At 46.7% G+C, this 19,418-nt stretch overlaps 2 protein-coding genes across 4 annotated transcripts in view; both read left to right on the forward strand.

Moving 5' to 3' along the window:
• Positions 1-1,111: 1,111 nt before the first annotated feature.
• agfg2 (ArfGAP with FG repeats 2) lies at positions 1,112-11,284 on the forward strand. Of its 2 annotated transcripts, XM_023832529.2 has the most exons (14): positions 1,114-2,330; positions 3,009-3,102; positions 4,453-4,568; positions 5,072-5,198; positions 5,651-5,771; positions 6,067-6,171; positions 6,337-6,369; positions 7,663-7,854; positions 8,978-9,050; positions 9,172-9,218; positions 9,381-9,461; positions 9,562-9,672; positions 10,067-10,137; positions 10,272-11,284. In XM_023832529.2, the coding sequence occupies exons 1-14, from the start codon at positions 2,164-2,166 to the stop codon at positions 10,317-10,319; spliced, it is 1,386 nt and encodes a 461-aa protein (XP_023688297.1). In that variant the 5' UTR covers positions 1,114-2,163; the 3' UTR covers positions 10,320-11,284. The 2 variants fall into 2 exon arrangements, with proteins under 2 accessions (XP_023688298.1, XP_023688297.1); XM_023832530.2 differs by lacking the exon at positions 6,337-6,369 and having other exon boundaries at positions 1,112-2,330.
• A 658-nt stretch (positions 11,285-11,942) lies between these two features.
• LOC111854483 (insulin receptor substrate 1-B-like) overlaps positions 11,943-19,418 on the forward strand; it is a 36,883-nt gene continuing 29,407 nt past the window's right edge. For both annotated transcript variants that reach the window (XR_002840696.2, XM_023832468.2), the window contains exon 1: positions 11,943-12,908. Coding sequence is in view for 1 of the 2 variants with exons in the window: in XM_023832468.2 (XP_023688236.1) it covers positions 12,560-12,908 (349 nt within the window). In the remaining variant the exon portion in view is untranslated. The remainder of the gene's footprint in view (positions 12,909-19,418) is intronic.

Here is a 19,418-nt window from a genome sequence, read left to right on the forward strand (position 1 = left end):
ATCAGGATCCTGGGCAGGCGATGGCCTGCAGCCCCAAGCGAAGGACCAATTATGTAGTACATCGCAACGACAAATCTGCTTTATTTGTGTGTTTGTGTTTTTCACAGTAAAGTGAAAATAAAGGAATTGAGTTTATTAAATTCTCTTTATTCCTATTATTAATTTAGACTTCAGGCTGAAATAATGGTCATAAATTTTACAATGTTGCATACTGTATGTGTGTAATTGGAGGGCTCCATAGAGTTTATTTTTTTTGCCTAGGCCCCCCTCCCAGTGCATTCCTGAAGCCTATCCCAGGCAGCATAGGGCACAATGTTGGGGAACGGCCTGGGCACATGGCACAGGGCACATGGGTACATTTACAAACTACAGGACATTTACAGACACCAATTAGTCTGCAGGTTTTTGGACCACAAGATGTAACTATAGAGATTATGCAGATTCCACACGCACACACACTCACAAACAGTGTCTGCTGTTGTCTGCAGGTGTGACAGACTCAGCCCTTATAACTGTGTTCTATTAATACCCAACCACTCATGTAATAGAGCCTATTGACAGCATGTAAGCAGCAAATAAGTGAGACTCACACATAAACTAAATCAAGCCAAACTATGGAACTTCTTTGGAAAACACTACTAAATAGGCATTCAGTCGTTGAGTCACGCGGCCAGCCCCTCCCTGGGATTATCTGGCAACTGCCTAACTACAGCCTGCTCGCTGGGACTGGCCTGCTGTGATGTGTTCGAATTTGGGACCATTACTTTAACGGTTGCGCTGCAGTCGTAAATCGCTCCCTCTTTCTCTACCAAAGCCGTACGTTTTCACAGACGCGGTTTGGCCAATCACGTACACTACGGTAATGTCAAGTATACAGTGAGATGCAGTCGAACTTCACGTACAAGACGCCTTTCATTATAGAAGCAGAGAAGAAATTTCACGGCTTGGATGAAGATGAACAATTTAATTAATTAGAAATGAAGCACACGGATATCTATATAAGGAGTCAATGCTGTCACTATTCTGTGAGGCCAGTGGCTCCCCCGTGTGTCCGCACGGTGCCATTACACAAGCAATTCTTCAGATCTGGTATGGAAAATGCGTATATAGATCTCGTCCTAGTTTAACAGGTGCCGGATTAATTACTTACCTTCTAATGAAACACTGGATTAAGATTTACATAGAATAAATTGTAATGGTATAGTAATTTTCTCGGGATTCTACGCAGAGAGGCATTTAAAAGACGAATCTCATTCCGTCAGAAAACCTTATGCAAAACTCATAGGAAACTAATAATATGAACAGAATATTAGACTCATAGGGCGAGGGAAAACTAATGAACAGTATAAAATAAGATTTTAAAAAAGCATTTTCCTTCCTTAAACGGCTAAGGGTTCGTTGGTAACTCAAGAAATAGTGTCTCGAGGTAAGGAGTTAATAAACAGTAGGGTAGACAACATTTTTTGGTTTGTACGTCATGCAATGGGCGTGCGATCTCCCGACGGCTCAGAAAACTCACGTTGAGTTACATTAAGATTACCATGCTAAATAAGACCGCGAAAAGACTCGAATCTAAACACTTCATTAATACACAGGACACGTCTGGCAGCTCTGAGCAGAGTGCATTGCTGATTTATTCCACTGGTGTGAATTTTAAATGATTTTTTTCCATATTTCACTAGAGAGTTAGCTCACTAGGTCTCGCCTGTCTCGTGCTTCCAATTCTGTCACCACGCCAGATCGCCGAGTTTCACGGAATGACAGACCAAACCCGACAGCCATACGCAAGAAGGGGTGTGTGCATGTGCGTGCTTGTGTGTTTATGCGTGTCGGACTAGAGCACGGAAAGCCATAGGGAGCGCAACTGATTGCAAGAAGCCGCCTTCTCTGTTGCTCGAATACCGCAGCAATTAATCCATAAATCATGACATAGTAAAACTGGATTCGCGTGAGCAGGCTCCTGACCTGAAGCAGGCACATGAAATACAGGTATCAAGCCGGAGGGACGCAAGCCGCATAACCATTTTTATAATGCGGGCGTGAGTTACATACAGTATTACTCTGCGAGAGAAGACGGTGGGATTGGAGGGATACAAGACCGTGCTCCGATACTGCTGCTCGTCTACGCCAAACCGAGGGGAGCGGAGCAAGGCGCAGGCCAGTATGTCGAACCGAAAACATCGGGACAACCAAGAAATATGCGCCCGGAAAGTGAGGGAGCTCGCCCAGTCCGGAGTCAACAAGCACTGCTTCGAATGCGGCCAGCCCGGGGTGACTTACATCGATATCACTGTAGGCTGTTTTGTGTGCACGTCGTGCTCCGGAATTCTGTGAGTATGCTATACGTTAACCTGACGTGTTTAATTATAAAGATATAAATTATTATTGTTATATATTAATTTTTATTAATATTTCTGTTTGTGCGCTATTTCTGAAGCTAACGTTAAAAAGAAAACACGAAAATACCTCTGACGTTTTTTTTTTTTTAATTTCTTCGCCATAGATAATCACTACTCTATTATTTTCAGGCGTGGCGATAATGTTACGTTTCATTTCGTCATGGTTCCAGGTTTGACATCATATAGCCCTCTTACATGAATGCATGTTTCAGAGCAAGAGCCCTTTCGAAATATTTACTTGGGTTATTTATGACTATAACATTTCATTGCATTAATTTAATTAGTTATTTAGAAATATTTAATCTACTCACCGATCTCACTGATACTCAATTATAAGCGTTTTAGTTTGCCTAATTATTGTTTTCATTTAACACCACTTCTCAGGCTCAAAAGCGCCATTTGCATGTTGGAGTTCGATATTCTTTTATGTCCATTGTCACATCGGCAGTTATTGACCATTACTGTCATTTATGTGCTGATTTTTATTTTTTGTATCATTACACAAATGTTGAATAGTTAGCTACTAAATTGTTGTCATATTTTGGATTATTTATGGTGTTTGCATTTCTGTATTTACATTTATGTTGTTATTGTTGTTTCATGTGTCAGGAGAGGCCTCAATCCTCCCCACAGAGTCAAGTCCATCTCCATGACAACCTTCACCCAACAGGAAGTGGAGTTTTTGCAAAACCATGGCAATGAGGTGAGTGGCAGGCAAATACTGTCCACAGAAAAGTGCACGAGGGGGTAGCTGTTGGTGTTAGCGCCGAAGGACACTCCTTCAAGCTGGTAGCCCTTAGTCTCTTTTCTGTGCGACATGTCGTCTACGTCCACCAAGCCCCCCCCCCCTCCAGTTAACGGCGAGATTGCTTTGAAGTTCATGGATGAAAGTCACTTTCATAAGTGTGAGAAATGGGGTTACCCCTTCGTGCGTTTGTGAGAATCGGTGATTCCTCAGAGCCGGTTGCAGCTCGATTGCCACTCCAAATTGGGAACGGACACACGCCCCAACCTCTGGTGACCTTTAATAAGGCGTGTCCCCTACCCACATTGCCAGACAGACGAGTTGAGTGACGATTTAGAGGAATGTCGTGGAGGGGCAGCCTAAGGCACACCTACTCCAGTCCACTCTAGTGTGTATGTATGTCTGCATCATATTTATGCGCTTCAGCAGGCTATTAAAATGCAACCTTACACTGCCATTACTCCCAGAAGAACGCTGCTGTACAGCCACTATTTTCATTTGTCATTTAATCACTGTTATCTGCCGTACTTGTTTTTCATACACTGCTGGAGACACTTGGCTGGTGAGGTGATTAATTTTCCATTGACGCTGGTAATTAATAAGCGCACGCCTTTCATGGGTGTCCTGGGCAATGTAACCTAAGCCGATAAAACGTGAAAAGAGAGAAGCGTAACTCTCCGAAGAGGATAGCCTTTAATCGTCAGAAATGAAGGGGGACACTCATGTTTCTGGTGAAGTTGAAAGCTGAGCTGTTGTGGCTCTCCGAGATAATTGTGTAATTTTGTGTAATTTTGGGTTCCCTGTATGACTGCATTTATGAATAGGTGTGGTCTCATTGCTATGTTGGTTAGGGTACATACAGAGTTCTCCAGTGAATTTCATATATGTAAAATGAAGCGCTCCGTTCTTTTCATGAGTATAGATACTTTGGAATCCTTGAGTTTTTCTGTATCCCATCCTGCTCTCATTTGAGAGGCAATATTAATACATACAGTTGAGAGTGAAACTTAGGGTCTGAGTCCTGGATCGAGCTCTTTGTTCCTCACTCCTGGAGCATTTTTTTGGGTTTGGGCTCGAACCAGTGACCATTCGATGGCGGGCACTGAGGCCAAACACCGCCACCCCCTCGACTTACATGCTTCTAATCTTTACTTTGGTGGTTACTGATGATTTATTGTGTGTTTCGCTAATAATGCTACAACCATAAACCAGCACGGATCACGGGTCGGCCGAACGCGGTCGCCGTGAGGCGTGGGCCGCCCTCCCATGAGGCAGTGTGCTGATTGGGATCCGCCATGTGTCATCTAGGTGGGCAAGCGGACCTGGCTGTGCGCTTATGACCCCAAGACGGACGGCTGCTTCGACACCCGCGATGCTCAGAGGCTGAAGGAATTCCTCCAAGACAAGTACGAGAAAAAGAAGTGGTGAGTGTCAGAAACACACATCCCCTTTCAGTCTCACTTTTCCTCATTCTAAGGTGGGTTTTCATAGAAATGTCAATAGTAATATACGGGCAAAAATAGTAACATCAATGGAGTTATCACAGGGAATTGTGATGCATAGTCAGAGACATGGGATCCAGTAGAGATGGGGGAGACCTGTACCTCTAATATTTAACTTGGAATCAATCACCCCACCCAAAAAATCAGGGACGTAGGAACCGAGGAAGACGTCCCCCCTCCCCTGTATTTAATTTGACTTCATTCACCCCCCAATAAACAGACCATTGTATTCAAATTATTAATTTGTCTCCCCGCAATCTCAGATGCTCTGCTACACTATTGACCCCCCCCAGTATAAAACCCTCTCCTACACTCTTCTGCATAACAGAATAATAATTATAATGATGATGATGATGATAATAATAATGTTTAGCATACAACAAAGTAATGGTAATATCCCCCCCCCTCTTCCCCTGCTGCTTCAGGCATTTTTCTAAGAACAAGAACTGGAGGGAGGCAGAGGGCCCATTCAGTCCTGGGGGGCAGGGTCTGTCACCACCCCACCCCCGAGCCCCGGGCCAGCTGTCCTCAGGGCCGCCCACGCGCACGTTGGTGAGAGGCGTCCATGTCTGCCAGTCCCCTCCCCTCGGGGGCACTGGAACGGGGAGCGCAGAGAGGAAATAACAGATTTTAAACAGAGGCCGGAGAGGCATTTTTTTCCCTTTTTTTTCAGTGGTACGGTTGGGAAAGTGAAGAGGGAGGGGAACCTTTGCCAGATTATGAAAGAGGGAGAGTGACAGAGGTATCATGTGAGAGGACACAGTGAATCAGGAAACCAGAAGGGAAAGTTTGAGCGCTGAGTTTTCCTGGCTTGGAAAAAAGCCAAGTGGATTAATCATAGAAGCCGATGACATCATAGAGGCATAGAATGTGTATCTGGACATTACGCCAGAGTATGCCTGTGAGCTTCAGTTAATGAAAATCAGTATCCATAAAACACCTTAACAACCATTCTGAAGCCACAAAACTGAAGCTGAATTTATAAGTCCTGTGTTGCTCCGTAGTCCCAGTCTCACCTGGCGTCCTGGGACAAAGCCCCCGGCCCATCACCCGCAGACCTGCGCACGGACGTCTTCACCGCCCGCCCGTCTCGCTCCCAGAGTCTCCGAGACCCTTCTGTGAAAGGTGCGTTCCCCGTCGGCAAATCCCCCATTTGGCCGTGTGTCGGGACCGCTGCCAAGTCATCATCCATCAACCTTTGGCACATTTTTGAGAGTTATTCTTCACAACGTTGCTTTCACAAAGATAAAAATTATGCCCCATTTTCCAAATATGGGAAAACGTTATCATTTCGGTCTGTAGAAAGAAGGGGCTCTGTGGCATTTTATATTTAAAAATAAAACATTTTTTGAATATGAGAGCGATCTTGGGAGAAAGGTTTGGAGGCCGCTGGTTGATGTCAGTCTTGCACGCCTTTCAGATACCATACTGTGTGGGATTGGGAGGCAGCGTCCCAGCACCATCTTACCTGGAATGGCCCCCCAAAGCCACGGCCCCCCCTTCCCTGCCCTGCCACGCCCCTCAGGTAAACCAGGTGAATCTAATCAAAAAACATGTAAATCTATAATATATATTATGGTCTTTTTGCTCACAATTGCACTTCTTTTCTTCTCTCTTTCTCTCAATCTCTCTCTCTCTCTCTCTACCCTTTCCCTGTATGCCCCCCAATCTTTCACCCCCCCCCCTCCAGCCAGTAGCACTTTTAAAAACAGTTTCACCTTAGGTAAGATGCACGGCTCGCCGCGTACACAGAACACCGGCGACTGCGCTTTTCACGCAACACATGCCACACGCTGCCAAGTCAGCCATCATATTACGTCACCATGGCAGACACACTGATTGTTATCAGAAGGCATTCTGGAAAGTTCTTTTCTTCTGATTTTGTGGGAGGGGACAGTGGTGATGGGTCATAGCCACCTGTTTGGGCTCCTGACGTAGGCGAGGTCACTGATGCATGTACCGTGCTTTCAGGGTCAGGGGTAGGGGGTGGGCCACATCGCTCCCCCCACCCTGGAAGAGTCCCAGACAAAGTGAAAGCATTGAGTGGCTCTGCTTACGCTGGTTATTTTTACTTTCAGCATCATGCGTGAAGTGATGCAGAGGTGGCAATTCTGCTGAAGGTTCTGGAGGGGAAGTTGGCTTGGGATCTGTTAGGGACTTTAATGGCTAGATGAAAATGGTGGGGGGGATTTCAGGAGGCCCACAAAGACAAAAGACAGCTTGTCTGTGTGTCTCAGTACCTGTTTTTATCTTCTATTGTGTGTCCTTTTGTCTTTCTGTTTGTATATATGTGTATGTGATTGTGCACATTTGTCTGCGTTTGCCTATATATATGTGTATATGTTTAATTGTGAGAGTGTGCACTTTTGTCTGTATTTGTCTATATATATGTATATGTGTGCATGATTGTGCACTTTTGCCTGCATTTATGTGTGTGTGTGTGTGAACTTTTGTCTGCATTTGCCTGTGTGTGCATACATGCACACCTGTCTTTCTGTCCAGGGTTACCATAAAGGGGGGAGGGGAAGAGCTAGGATGATTCCATGGGCCTCTGCTTGACAGGGGCCCTAAAAAATTTAGAACATAATTGGATTGGTCTGGGTTGGGAGCCCACAATCTCTAGTGGTACCCCTGCTCCCCTCCGGGCCCTGTGATATCAGCGGCTCTTCGCCTTTCCTGCGCTATACTTCAAAGCTTTAGATCAGAAGAGTTCCAGGTCACAGGGAAGCAGAACATTAAAGGGGGCAAGAAAGTAGCATGGACTTTCTTCGTGGCAAAACACTGTAATGTTACTAAGCATTGATGAGATCAAAGAGTAACATGTTGTGTAACAATGTTTTCAAATATGAAAATGATTAAAATGTGAAAGGTGATATCAGTAATAGTTTTACACTCCTAATGCACAAAGTAGTAACATTTTAGGAGAGAGAATTATTTTGTTTATGATACTGCAAAGCGTCCCCTGCACTTGCTTGTGATTGGATAATGTCCATCTGCCTATCTGTGATTGGCTCAGGTCGATCAACATCCTCGTCCGGGGGCTCCATCCCTTTCAAAGCCATTCCAAAATCACTCAGCGTTGACTCTGGGGGCCTAAGTCAGCACATGGGACTCAATCCATCTCTGGCAGCCCCGGTTTCACAGGACCGGTACGCTGCTCTGTCCCAGCTGGACAGCGTCTTCTCTGATTCCAGCTCACCTGTGACAGGTAAGACCCTGCACTCATGTCATCAACATAACCAGAGCCAGAGAGATGGAGAGGGAGTCGCATCAGGAATGTCATACAGAGTGTTTTTAAAACCGCTTATTTATAGCTAGCGAGAGATATCAAGCATTGTTGTGAGCTCAGCTTTCTTCATTATTAAATGCTTATTGGTTTTAACGATACACACAAGCCCTGTGACAGAACAAAAAACACAGACTATAAATAAATTCACGAACAAGTAAATAAATAAAATACGGAGAAGTCAAGCACAAAGAACCAAAATGCGAAGAAAAGGGATACATTAAAAGAAAACGAAATGGATGGCAGGGAAAACATACTGCAACCCTCATCAGGAAAAGTGGTGGGATCGTGATGATGATGATGATGATGATGATATAAACAGATCGGAACCAGCCTTCCCACCCTCTGACAGCACACAATTAAGGCTGTGCTGCTGTTTTCTGCTGCAGACAGCACTTTACAGCACTCTTACCATGTAAGACCTGCCTGGTCTCGCTCCAGAGTTCCTTTGTGTCAGAGTCAGATGGAGAGAAAAACAACCAAATATGTCTGAAGGTTTCTCCTCTTGGTGAAGCTTGCAGTTTTTCATTTAGGAGGTCTTTTTAAGATTTCCTCATACCACAGCCGCACTGTGGGGGGTGTTTTTGGGCGATTTAAGCAAAATGCTTTTTACACCTATAAATAATGACCTTTGGAAGATGTATGTCAGAGAGTGATGTGTCAATGCCGCAATGATGGATCTATAGCGACAGTACAGACAAAGATCTTTTCTAATTTCTTATTGACCTTATTCCAAAACCAAGATCTCACTGGGCAGGACACTGCTAATGTTTGTGGAAATTAAATTACCTTTGTGAATTTATTTAGTTAAGAATATCGAGTACAATGGAGACAGGCCTGCCTTTTTTGAAGCCCATTGTGTTGAAATTTTTAAAATAATTGAACAGGTTAAAGAAAAGTACCCTACAGCATGAGGTGAGAACATGTTCAAATTATTAAAAAATAAATCCACGCTTGCTTTTAAGCCCACATGAAACAGAATACATGATGACTTTTATTAGACTTGAAAGTGCTGCACTTTTGACCTTCCTGCATGTTCCAACAGCACCCTCTGGTGGATTTACGCAGGGCAGCACGCTGTTTGGCAACAGGTTGTCTTCGAGTTCTACTCCAGCTAGGTAACAAAGTAGAATGTATATAAGCTGTGGCCGACTTAAACCTAAATGTTTCACTGTGTGACTATACACTGACAGCAACCTCTCCTTCATCTCTCCCTGTTGTTTCCTCTCTGTTCACCAGCTCGCCTGGTATAACGGATCCAGTCTCCAGTCCGCATGTGTTCTCAAGTAAGACACCTTGCAGCACACATTTGGTGCATTCTGTGGTCCTTTCTGTGTTTTGGTTGTATGTAAAAGTTCCAGTTTTTATTTGATGGATAATAATTATTCATGTCAGTCACGGTGATTCTACTGGTGTTACAGCTTCTTACGTGAGATCTTTATCTCTAGGTTTTCCCACCCCCTTCTCGACCTCAACTGGCCCCCAGGCCTCCTTATCTCCCAGCAACCCTTTCAGCACCACGCTGGCAGGTAAACACGGTGCCGTGACTGTGTGTGTGTGTGTGTGTGCGTGTGTCAGCATGTGTCCCCGTGGTCAAGCATTCTGCTGATTTCCCCCCCCCCCCGGCAGGTGACTCTGTTCGCGGGGCTCCAGCAGCCTTCCCCCAGTCAGTGAGCTTCCCCGCCGCCAGCGGCCGAAACGTGTTTGCCCCGCAGTCGACGAGCACTCAGGAGGCCAACGGTACGTATGGTGCCACCCCGAGGATCGCATGACCGCCCAACATCGGCGCCCATTGTATCACGTTCCGTGGTTTCCATAGGAACGGTGCATATGAGAGGCACGCCGGTTACATGCTACGGCAGGAGATATTTTTACCTCGATGCAGTGACTTCTGTGGCGCGTAAGCCGTTTGACCCACTAGCACTCCTAACCCCAGAGCACCTCATGAACACTGACAGCTGTGTGACTGGGATTACCAGTCAGGGTACCGGCCCTTGATTCTCCAGTGAGCGGGCCGGTGCTGTGCCGGCGTGTCTGGCTCCAAATGGGCGCGGTGACCGAGCCAAATGGGCTGGAACACCCTTTCCCGCTAGTGTCTCCTTACTCTTGTGTCTGCCTGTGTTTGGCCATATAGGTCTTGCCTCCGTTCCTGCCCCAGAATCCTGCCCAAGACCTGCCCGTCCTGTATCTGTCAACCCTTTCACCGTGAGTAACTTCACCCCCTCCCCCCACGCACTTGCTTGCGTGCTAATTTATTATGTAGCCATTATTTATGAGGAGATTTATACAAGCACTGACAAACTGTTATCTCTCTCGCCCTCTCTCTCTCTTTCTCTCAGGGGAGTGTATATCCACGCAAAGCGGCCTCACGGAACCCTTTCATCTGATTCCACACCCAGCCAAGCCACACATCAGGTCACAGCAAACGGGTTTGGGTATGAGGAGAAGAGTCGCTGGTTTTATAGCACTTTCCAAGCGCTTTAGCATGGGTAGTGGTCAGCTGCAGTACCCCCACAAACAAGTAGAGGGCAGACATCAGCGGCACTACCTGACCAAAGTCCACCACACCCCAAAACCTCAGGCTTACTGCCATTAATGACCTGTGTTATTCCTTTTCATCAGCTTCACACACATTTGTACCACATTGTAATAGACTACTGCTTGCTTTTGAGTATTTTAGATGTGGAATTTTAAGAAGGAAACACGAAACCATGTAGATGAAGATAAAAGCAGATGACTGAGTATATTTCTGATCTGAAGACTATTTTTACCAATAAAGATATAGAAATTCCACCAATAATGCACGACAGCTACTCATTAAGAACAGCTTTCCCATGTATTATATGTATGAAGCTTTTGTATTTTAGTTTTTAAATGCATATGTACAGTTTCAATCTGCATGTACCTAAACTATTCAAATGCTATTGAATGTAAAGTGGAACAATAATTTTAAAATGATTAACATGTTGTAGAGGACCAAACTATTATTTTTCCCCTGGTGACTTCAGAAAAAAAGCCTATATGGAAATTATGGATGATGTATAACTATAAATTATAAATACTTTGGTATATTAGGATATCCTTTAAGATTGATATGGCACGTGTTGTTTTTTTTTCTTTTGGGGGGAGGGGGTTCTTGGAAGTTGTAGGTGTATCTACTATCCAGCGTCTGCTTGAGCAGCCCATCGGAGCAGGAAGGTGATGTTAAAACATGAAAAGTCATTCAACTTCTGTTATGTGAGCCTGGCTGTATTTAGAATGGGTCTTTGACTCACGCTTTGTTATCAAAAACCTCGCCCCTATTATGCCATCGGTTTCAATTTTCCAGAAAATAAAGCGATGTATTTCCCAATGGGATTTTGTTACTACTTATTATTTCTGAACTTGCAGCTTGTGTGCACCTCTTCGGCCCTATGAGCACATTGTCGCTTAGTTAAAGGCGTTATTAAGTATGCATTTTCTTCTTGGTTTTTGTAGTACGCAGTGTGTTTTGTTCAAAGTCATCACTGACGCACGTTGATTACTGCCGGGAATATAAGAGAAGTGATAATTAAAAAGCATCATCCCTCTTTCACTTCTCATCTACTGCTGCAAACTGAATATATGTAGTAGCGATAAATGACCGGCAGACGTCGTAAAGTCACACAAAAATGATCAAAAATAACGATATAGCAAAAAAAAAAAAACATTTCGACCACACGGATAACAAATACTATAGTAGATTATGTATAATCAATTATAGACTTAGGGACAGAAATTAACAAATCTTTATGGTTTTTTTTTTCATGAAAGACTAAAGTATAAAGCATATTGACGTTTATCTGCATTTATTTGCTGATCTACAATTCGATGATTTTTTTTAGCAAAAAATGTCGACATGTTCATTCTTTGAGTGAAAACTTGAAAAGCAACGTGTGCGTTTCATTTACACCAATGTATGAAAAAAATGCGCCCATGTGGCCGCGTTGAATGCAACGCAGATAAAGGTTTGTCCAAGGTTATCAGCAAAAGTATTACACGCGTCAGCACTCCCTCCCTCCAAATATTCGGTAACCGGTGGGTTGGTTCTGTTTAACTAACTTGCATTTTGTAACTTACTGTGCGCGGCCCCGAAGACGGACTCGGTTGGACTGAAATACGACGCCCGCACAAGGGCAGGACTTAATGCGCCTCCGCTCTCCGGCTGTTTCGCATTCACGGACGCGCATTGACTGACAACCCTTCGCAGTAGCGCGATGTGATGGGGGGAAAGGGGGTGGGGGGCCCGCGGACGGCGTAGTCTGTACAGTGTGGTACAGTAAACGGGATTAAAGTGCTAAAAGCTGCCGAATAACATCGGCGGGCGGGTCCATGCGGATGCGCGGCGTGTGGATGCCGACGCGTGCAGCCGGGCTGGGGTTTGCGGTGCGAGCAAAATCCAACGGGAAAACTGCATTAAAAATATGCATTTTTAGAGCGCAGACGTTGAGCCTCTCTCCCTAAATGCATGTGATGACGAGAGGTAGTGCGAGGAGGGGGGAAGCAAGATGAATAAATAAAAATATTGCAGGGTAGTTCAATGGACTCATAAAACTAGCTTTAGTCAAAGTTCAGGGGTGGGAAAAAAACAAGGGGAAAGTGCGGAGCAATGGAGAACCAGGCGCCGGAGCAGCAGAGCCCCGATGACGTGCGGAAGAGCGGCTACCTCCGCAAGCAGAAATCCATGCACCGGCGCTACTTCGTCCTGCGAGCGGCCTCGGAGCGCGGCCCGGCCCGGCTCGAGTACTACGAGAGCGAGAAGAAGTTCCGCGCCAAGGCGCCCGTCCCGAAGCGCTCCGTCAGCCTGGAGACGTGCTTCAACATCAACAAGCGGGCCGACGCCAAGAACAAGTACATGATCGTGCTCTACACACGGGCGGAGAGCTTCGCCGTCGCCGCGGAGAGCGAGTCGGACCAGGGCGAGTGGTTCCAGGCCATGCTGGACCTCCAGTGCAAAAGTAAGTGTGTAGGGCGCTCGCCCGTCCTCTCGGCCGTTTTTAGACTTAAAACTACATGTTCAGTAGTCGGACCCTGTGAACGGCCCGTGTGTGTCATTGCCCCCCCTTCCCACCATCTCCAGATCGGACTCTGGGGTGGTGGGGGCGGCTTTATTTAAAATCGACCCGGCTGCTTAAAGGCGAGACGCATGGGGTGGTCTGATCGCTGTTGTCCCGCTAGCGTGGCATCAGTATTTCCCATAATAGCATATTTCTTTTGCCAAATACTACAATTAAGTTTCTTCCCCTTCTCAAATCTCTCGCTCTCTTTATAAGAATTTTTGTACTTAAGCTATTCACTACCTATGCATGCCTGCTGTGGAAAGCGTGTTGCAAACACGTTGTTGACAGGGTGGGAGGATGATCAGAAACTCGGACTTCCAGTAGGAATGGGGATGCGTCGTGCCTGCATGCACGAATGATCGTTTGCCTTTTTTGCTACTCGTGGTCACACTTTGCAGGGCGACCTTATCCCCGTCGCCACCTTGCAGGTACTTTATCGGACGGCGCACACGGCTGCGATCTGGACGAACGCGGTTGCGACACCGCCGGGGAAGGCGGAGAGGAGGGCGGGGGGACCCGAGTAGAGGAGCCGGGGAAACGGTTTAAAACAAGTGGCGTCTTGTTATTGGATCGCGGCGCCTAGTACTCGGACGGCGTCCTGGAAAACATCCCCTCTCCTGGCCCCCCTCATTTAAAAAATGCGCTAAAGCCGTCGCCTGCTGTGTGATTGATAATTGCCCGCATACCCTCCTTCCCCCCCCTAATCTTTTCGTTTTGTTAAGGACATTGAAAGAGAGAAAGCGCTCCGTGCACCTGAAAAGCGGCAGTAATTCTGTGTGAACGTGTAATGGATCGCGGTGGTATTTTAGAAGAATCCGAGCTGTATTGCACGCTTGTTATATATTTTTTTTATGTTTTAACATGACCTGTAATCCTGCGGTTTTGGTCAAGGCACTGTTTGTGTCTCTTGCAGTAACCCAAACCTATATGCACACAAACATGAGGCAGAAAGTGCCAAAGTGTCTTAATTCATCTTCAGGTTTTTATAATGAAGGTATTTTATTGTTGTTTGTTGTTAATCGGGGGGGGGGGGGGGTCGTGACGCCTGATGCTGATCACACCGGTCGGAACACGAACCATGAGGCAACCTTTGGCAAACTTTGACTCAGGTTCAAGGTACCAGGACCAGATCCCATGTTGCATAAAGATCTGATTAGAAACTAGTCTCTAAATATAGAGTCGCGGTTTCATATGTTTAAAAAAAGAAAAAGAAAAACTCCCTGTCTGCAGGACGGGCTAAAAAAAATGGAAAATCCTCAAGAAATCATTACTGCTCTCCTCACTTCACAGGCAAACAGAAACAAAGCCGAGTTTCTCTGCATTTGAAGGAAATGTTACGCTGTATATAGACGATTTCTGCCTTTCTAGATGATAAAGTTCCCGTTTAGAATTTGAGGAAAGTATTGCACATCTGTTATTGTCGGGGAAAATGCTCCCAGTAGTGTCCGATTGCTGATGGGGGAATCCAGGGAAATATTTCGGTGTTAAAGTTAAAATTTTGAGTGACAGAGGTGCATGGGTATAGGGAGGGGGTCTGCGTAGGGGGTCTTGCAGTTGGCAGCCGTAAAACAATCTGCTAAGTGAGCGAAATAAGTGGCTGCAGACTGGCTGGCTGGCCAAATGTTTTGATACATCTTCGCCATGTCTGCCTGCTAAGATCTCCTTTTTTTTATTTTTTCCTTGTACATTTTTGGCCTTAGCAGGTTAGGTTGGTGTCAGGGACGTTTTTTAACGATCGGTTTTGCCCTTCTATTCATTGTCACTTGGGTCTGCACTGGATTTAGACTGGCTGTCCATCTGGACCTTAAAATGTGAAGATAGAGACAGGCATCCAGGGCAGAGGATCAGTTGGCACTTGTTTTATTTTTGAGTTTTCATGACGTCGGCTTCTCTACTACAGCATTTCTCATCGGGGGGTCTGACCCATAAAGACGGACCTCTCAAATCCACACTGCGTGTTCCATGCTCATTCAGAAGCTTGGTTGTTAGTTGTAATGTCTGCCCATTGGTCAAATGTTGTTTACGACATTTTTCTGTGGGGCGGGGTTTGGGGCGGGGTTTAACTCGACCAGCCTATCCCTGCTTCCTGCCATGTGTCTGGACTGCTAATCGGCTGCTTCTGTTCGTCTGTAGTAAGACAGCCTCTTGGATCAGCCTGGGCGCCTCACCATGGAGCCATGTGACCCCCAGTGCGTAAAAGAAGCTGTCAGCCAGGAAGGGCAACGTGTGGGGGGGCATTAAGCTGCATATTTGGGCTGTGAGGTATGGGGGGGGGGGGCGGGGGGCAACTGTTTTTGAAATGTTTTTGGGGGTGTGAAAGAGATGGGTCTATAGATCTACCGGATATAACAAAGGCATTAAATCCCTTATGTGGCACAGGTTGTGTGTGTGTGTGTGTGTGTGAGTGAGTGAGTGAGTGGCAGGTTGAAGAAGCTTTGTTTACAGACACTGAATGGGTTCACTGTCTGTGTCTCTGCAACTGAGAAACTCATCAGTAACAGTAAAAAGTAAAATAACTTCCAAGGCCGAATCTGGTTCCTGCAGCCACCCAGGCCGCCGGATCACAAGCTGCACAGTGGTGGTTTCTGAAGATGACGTGCAGTGATGCTGGCTCCACACTGGGATTAGGAATTCGCAGGCGGTAGCCTTCACGTGACAGTAATTAATTCCACGTGCCAGGCTAAACCACCAGTGTTTGTGGGCCAGGTCGGCGAGGCGGGGACCTTTACGGACGTGTGGATGCAGACTCAGTTGTGTGTTCTGGGGCGTCACCTGCCGGGTACCACCAGAGGTGGAGATTTCAGGTCCAGAGAGTACAAATCCAGACCAGGATTTTGTTTCAACCAACCAGTTGAGTACTCTGTGATTGAGACTCTTTATGCTCAACTGGTTGGTTGAAACCAAACCCTGGTCTGGATTTGTACTCTCTGGACCTGAAATCTCCACCTCTTGGTACCATGGGAAATCCATGTGACTTGGTGGGCCCTGTCGTGAGAGCATTTCATTCTAGACGTCACCTGCTTGTGAGATTGTATGGTTGCTTAGCGACAGCCTTTACTTAGACTGAGGGGCCCTGGACCCTGTTGTACCAAGAAAAACAGCGCTGGCTGGTTATCGTGTGAACCGGAAGCCTCATTGAATTCCTCGATGGTTGCAGGTTCTTCGTCAGCCCCAGACAGAAGGCATGTTGGTGTTATAGACACAGATTTCTAACTGGTTCAAGGCCCAGGAGGGCTCCAGCTGTTGTCCCCTTGAGTGAGCTACTTAACCTGAATCGTTCCAGCAAAAGTTCCGCTCTATACACAAAAGTTCTTTTGAGTAACTTAAACGGCTGCAGTGTGGTCTTCCATCATTCTCTCCTCCCTGCTGTGCCAGTTGCTTTCTTTAAAATATCATCTTCCATACAGCAGGCATCTCTCACGGTTATTAACCAGTTCTGTGCACCATTCCGCCAGGTCTGTAGGAGGCGCTCATGCCTCAGCCAAATAAGTCCTAGCCAAATGAAACCTCTGCTTTGAGGCTAAGGATCATCACAGTTGACGAATGATACACAGTAGCACTGCTTAGTTATTGCATTTCATCTAGTACTTCAATGTGTTGAGTAATTGAGTAAATAACCATTCACAGACACCTTTTAATGTGTTCCCAGTGGTAGATGTATTCATTGAGTGAACAAATTATAAACACTGTCATTTTGTGATTATTTTATCTACGAGAGCTTTAAAAATGGCCTATATGTAATCTCCAGAGCTGAAGCAATCCAAACCTAAACTAAGGTTAAACTAGTGAAAGGTAAACTGAAGTGGTTAGGCTTTTTGACAAGTTAGTGCCAGGTTGCTACCCCCAGTGGGCGGGATTCCCCGACTGTCCCGCAGTGGTGGTGGGCAGGGGGGGGGGGGTTACCAGTGGTGCATGTGTAGATGGCAAAGCTGGTGGATCGAAACTTTCAGAGCGGCACAGCTGAACCCGGTGTGTGCAACTATGGCCGTTAATGCGCCCGCATGCCCTCCCCCTACTGCTCCCTCTATACGCCCTTGTCTGTCAAAGCAGGTGGGAGACAAACAGGCACACTAAGGTATGTTTTTGCAGGCGTGGGGTGGTGGGGGGGAGGTGGCGGTCTCTCACCCACAGTCATGCACTCACACACTCACAGCTGTTATTTCTCTCTGTCTGTACCCCCCTTTTGTCCCCCAGTGGTAGGAAAATGGGTGAAAGAGAATTTAAGAGGCCGGTAATCGTCTCTTCGGTGCTGTGTGTGCAGCAGGGCGGGGATGGGGTGGGCCAGGGGGTTAGGGGTAGGCCTGCATGGGCCTGGGGGTGAAGTACGAAGACTGTGTTCTGGAGTACACACTGGAGGAGCACACTTTGGCCCAGTGGAGCGGCTCCCCCCCACCCGAGGCCGATTTTCACTCGTGCCGTCGGTTCCTCTCGAGCGCAGAGACCGTGCTGCATCGCTGGGCCTCTTCAATGGGCACCTGGACGACAGCGGCCACCAAGCGTCACTGCCGCTCGAAGGCTGGCTGGGGGGGGAGCTTGGGAAGACGGTCATCGCTCATCAGCCACAACAACATCGTCACGGGAAAGTGACGCATGGAGGGGGAGGGGCACCCTGGGGGCCCCACTAGGCCTTCGCTGTTTGTGTTCCACTCCTCTGTTTATGGGTGTTTCTCAAACCCAGTTCACAGCAAATCTATGTTTTTGTGTGAATTATTCATCCTCACTGTCTGCCTGTAGTGGTGATATGTCCTGTGTTTGGCACTTTGGGATGGCAAGGCTGGGTCGTGCATGAAATTAAACAGGTTTACAATATAGTAATAATGTGGCGATGATCCATGAGGGAGGTGGTGTTGCTCGTTAAGGGTGTTAGATGGTGACTGTAACACAGTAATTGGGGGAAATTCCACTTTGGAATATGGGTCCGGTTTCGAACCCACAACCCTGGACTTGAGGATATTCCCTGAAGTCTCACAGTGGCACCTGTAGGGGACACTGGGCTTCAGGTGATGTACAGCCATCGACTTACGCTCTACTGAATGACATCCGATCGCACTTACGATCCAAAAGCAGGCATAGTGGATAGTGGACGTCAACAGACGCATTTTCCACGTGTGCAGCATGTGGCAAAAACCAAAACAAACTGATTGTGCTGCCATTATGGAGGTTAAGTAAAATGTGAGTGTTGTTGTACTTTATTATATACAGTATGTCTGACCTCTTCCATATAATGATCGAGAGACCATTCAGAATGACTGACGTCCTCGCTTCCGGGACGGAACACAGACGTAAGCTGATGGAGGCATGTAATTATCCTGCCGGGGTGTAAGAGTTCAAACCCGCTTCTGTCTAAACTGGTCTTTAACTGGTAAATCCAGACTGGTCATCAGGGTGTTTTGGCCTCTGGCTGTTATCAGCACTTTTGCTGTCATGATGGTGGCTGTTTGGTGTGAGGGCACAGTAACTTAGCGGTGGGGGGGGGGCTTGATATCGACGGAGCTGGGTCACCTGATAGCGTCAGCTTACTGCGGTGGTGTACCGGGTGGGGGGGGGGGGTCGGGTGTATTACCAAGACGGGTGGGATTGTGTTGCTGTGACATCAAAGAGACCGCGACTGGGGGGGGGGGCTGAGGTTGTGGCGACACGCTTCCTGTGAGGCTGGGTCCAAGGGTCTGATTCTTTAATTAACGGGCTGCTCTCCACCGGTGGAGCGCGGAGGCCGTGCCCAGAGGCCCCCTCCCCCCCACCGCGCTGAATCCGCGAGCCGTAATAGTCAGCACCAGCAAGTAAAACTTGGCCCACTTTTAATAAGTCGATATTTTATTTTTATATCAAATAAAGACACAGAATTAACGGTTTTTGCAATACGGCTGTTGGGGTGTCCTCTGATCTGATGGTTTTTTTCTTGTAGGCTTCTGTGAGAAAAGCGAGGGTGAAAACACTGACAATTTTGATCCATCCGTCGCATTTCAAGGGATAATTTCTGTGCAGTTTTTCAAAGAAACAACGACAAAGCATAGGGTGGCAAATAAAGTAAGAAATATCCCTTTTTTGTGAAAAACAAACATTATTTTAATGTGACATTTCTGGACATGATGAGCTGAATCTGAAGCGTTCCTGCACTTTGCTCCAGTTTCTGCAGATACCTGCTGGTACCTGGTGGTACCTGGTGGTACCTGGTATATAAGCAGCATGACGAATCTCTGCACTTCTGAACATGGGTTTTGTACTGGGTTCAAACTTGGCCCCTTGCTGATGCCGTACTGCGGTTCCTCCTGACAGAAACGTGCCACACGTGACACCTGGTGCCCCCTAGGGGTAGAGGGGAGCTGCTCGACTGCGGCAGGGGAGCCTCCATGTTGGACCTATTTTATGGCCCAAAATAGCTCCCGGTTCGGCTGTGAAGTAGGACGC

The sequence above is a fragment of the Paramormyrops kingsleyae genome, chromosome 10 (assembly GCF_048594095.1).
Source record: "Paramormyrops kingsleyae isolate MSU_618 chromosome 10, PKINGS_0.4, whole genome shotgun sequence".
Classification (NCBI taxonomy): Eukaryota; Metazoa; Chordata; class Actinopteri; order Osteoglossiformes; family Mormyridae; genus Paramormyrops; species Paramormyrops kingsleyae.

Coding starts and splice junctions, on each gene's coding strand:
- agfg2 (XM_023832529.2), top strand. CDS start 2,164: ATGTCGAACCGAAAACATCGGGACAACCAAGAAATATGCGCCCGGAAA. Junction 5,772..6,066: donor CCGAGACCCTTCTGTGAAAG/GTGCGTTCCCCG, acceptor CACGCCTTTCAG/ATACCATACTGTGTGGGATT. Junction 10,138..10,271: donor TATCTGTCAACCCTTTCACC/GTGAGTAACTTC, acceptor TCTTTCTCTCAG/GGGAGTGTATATCCACGCAA.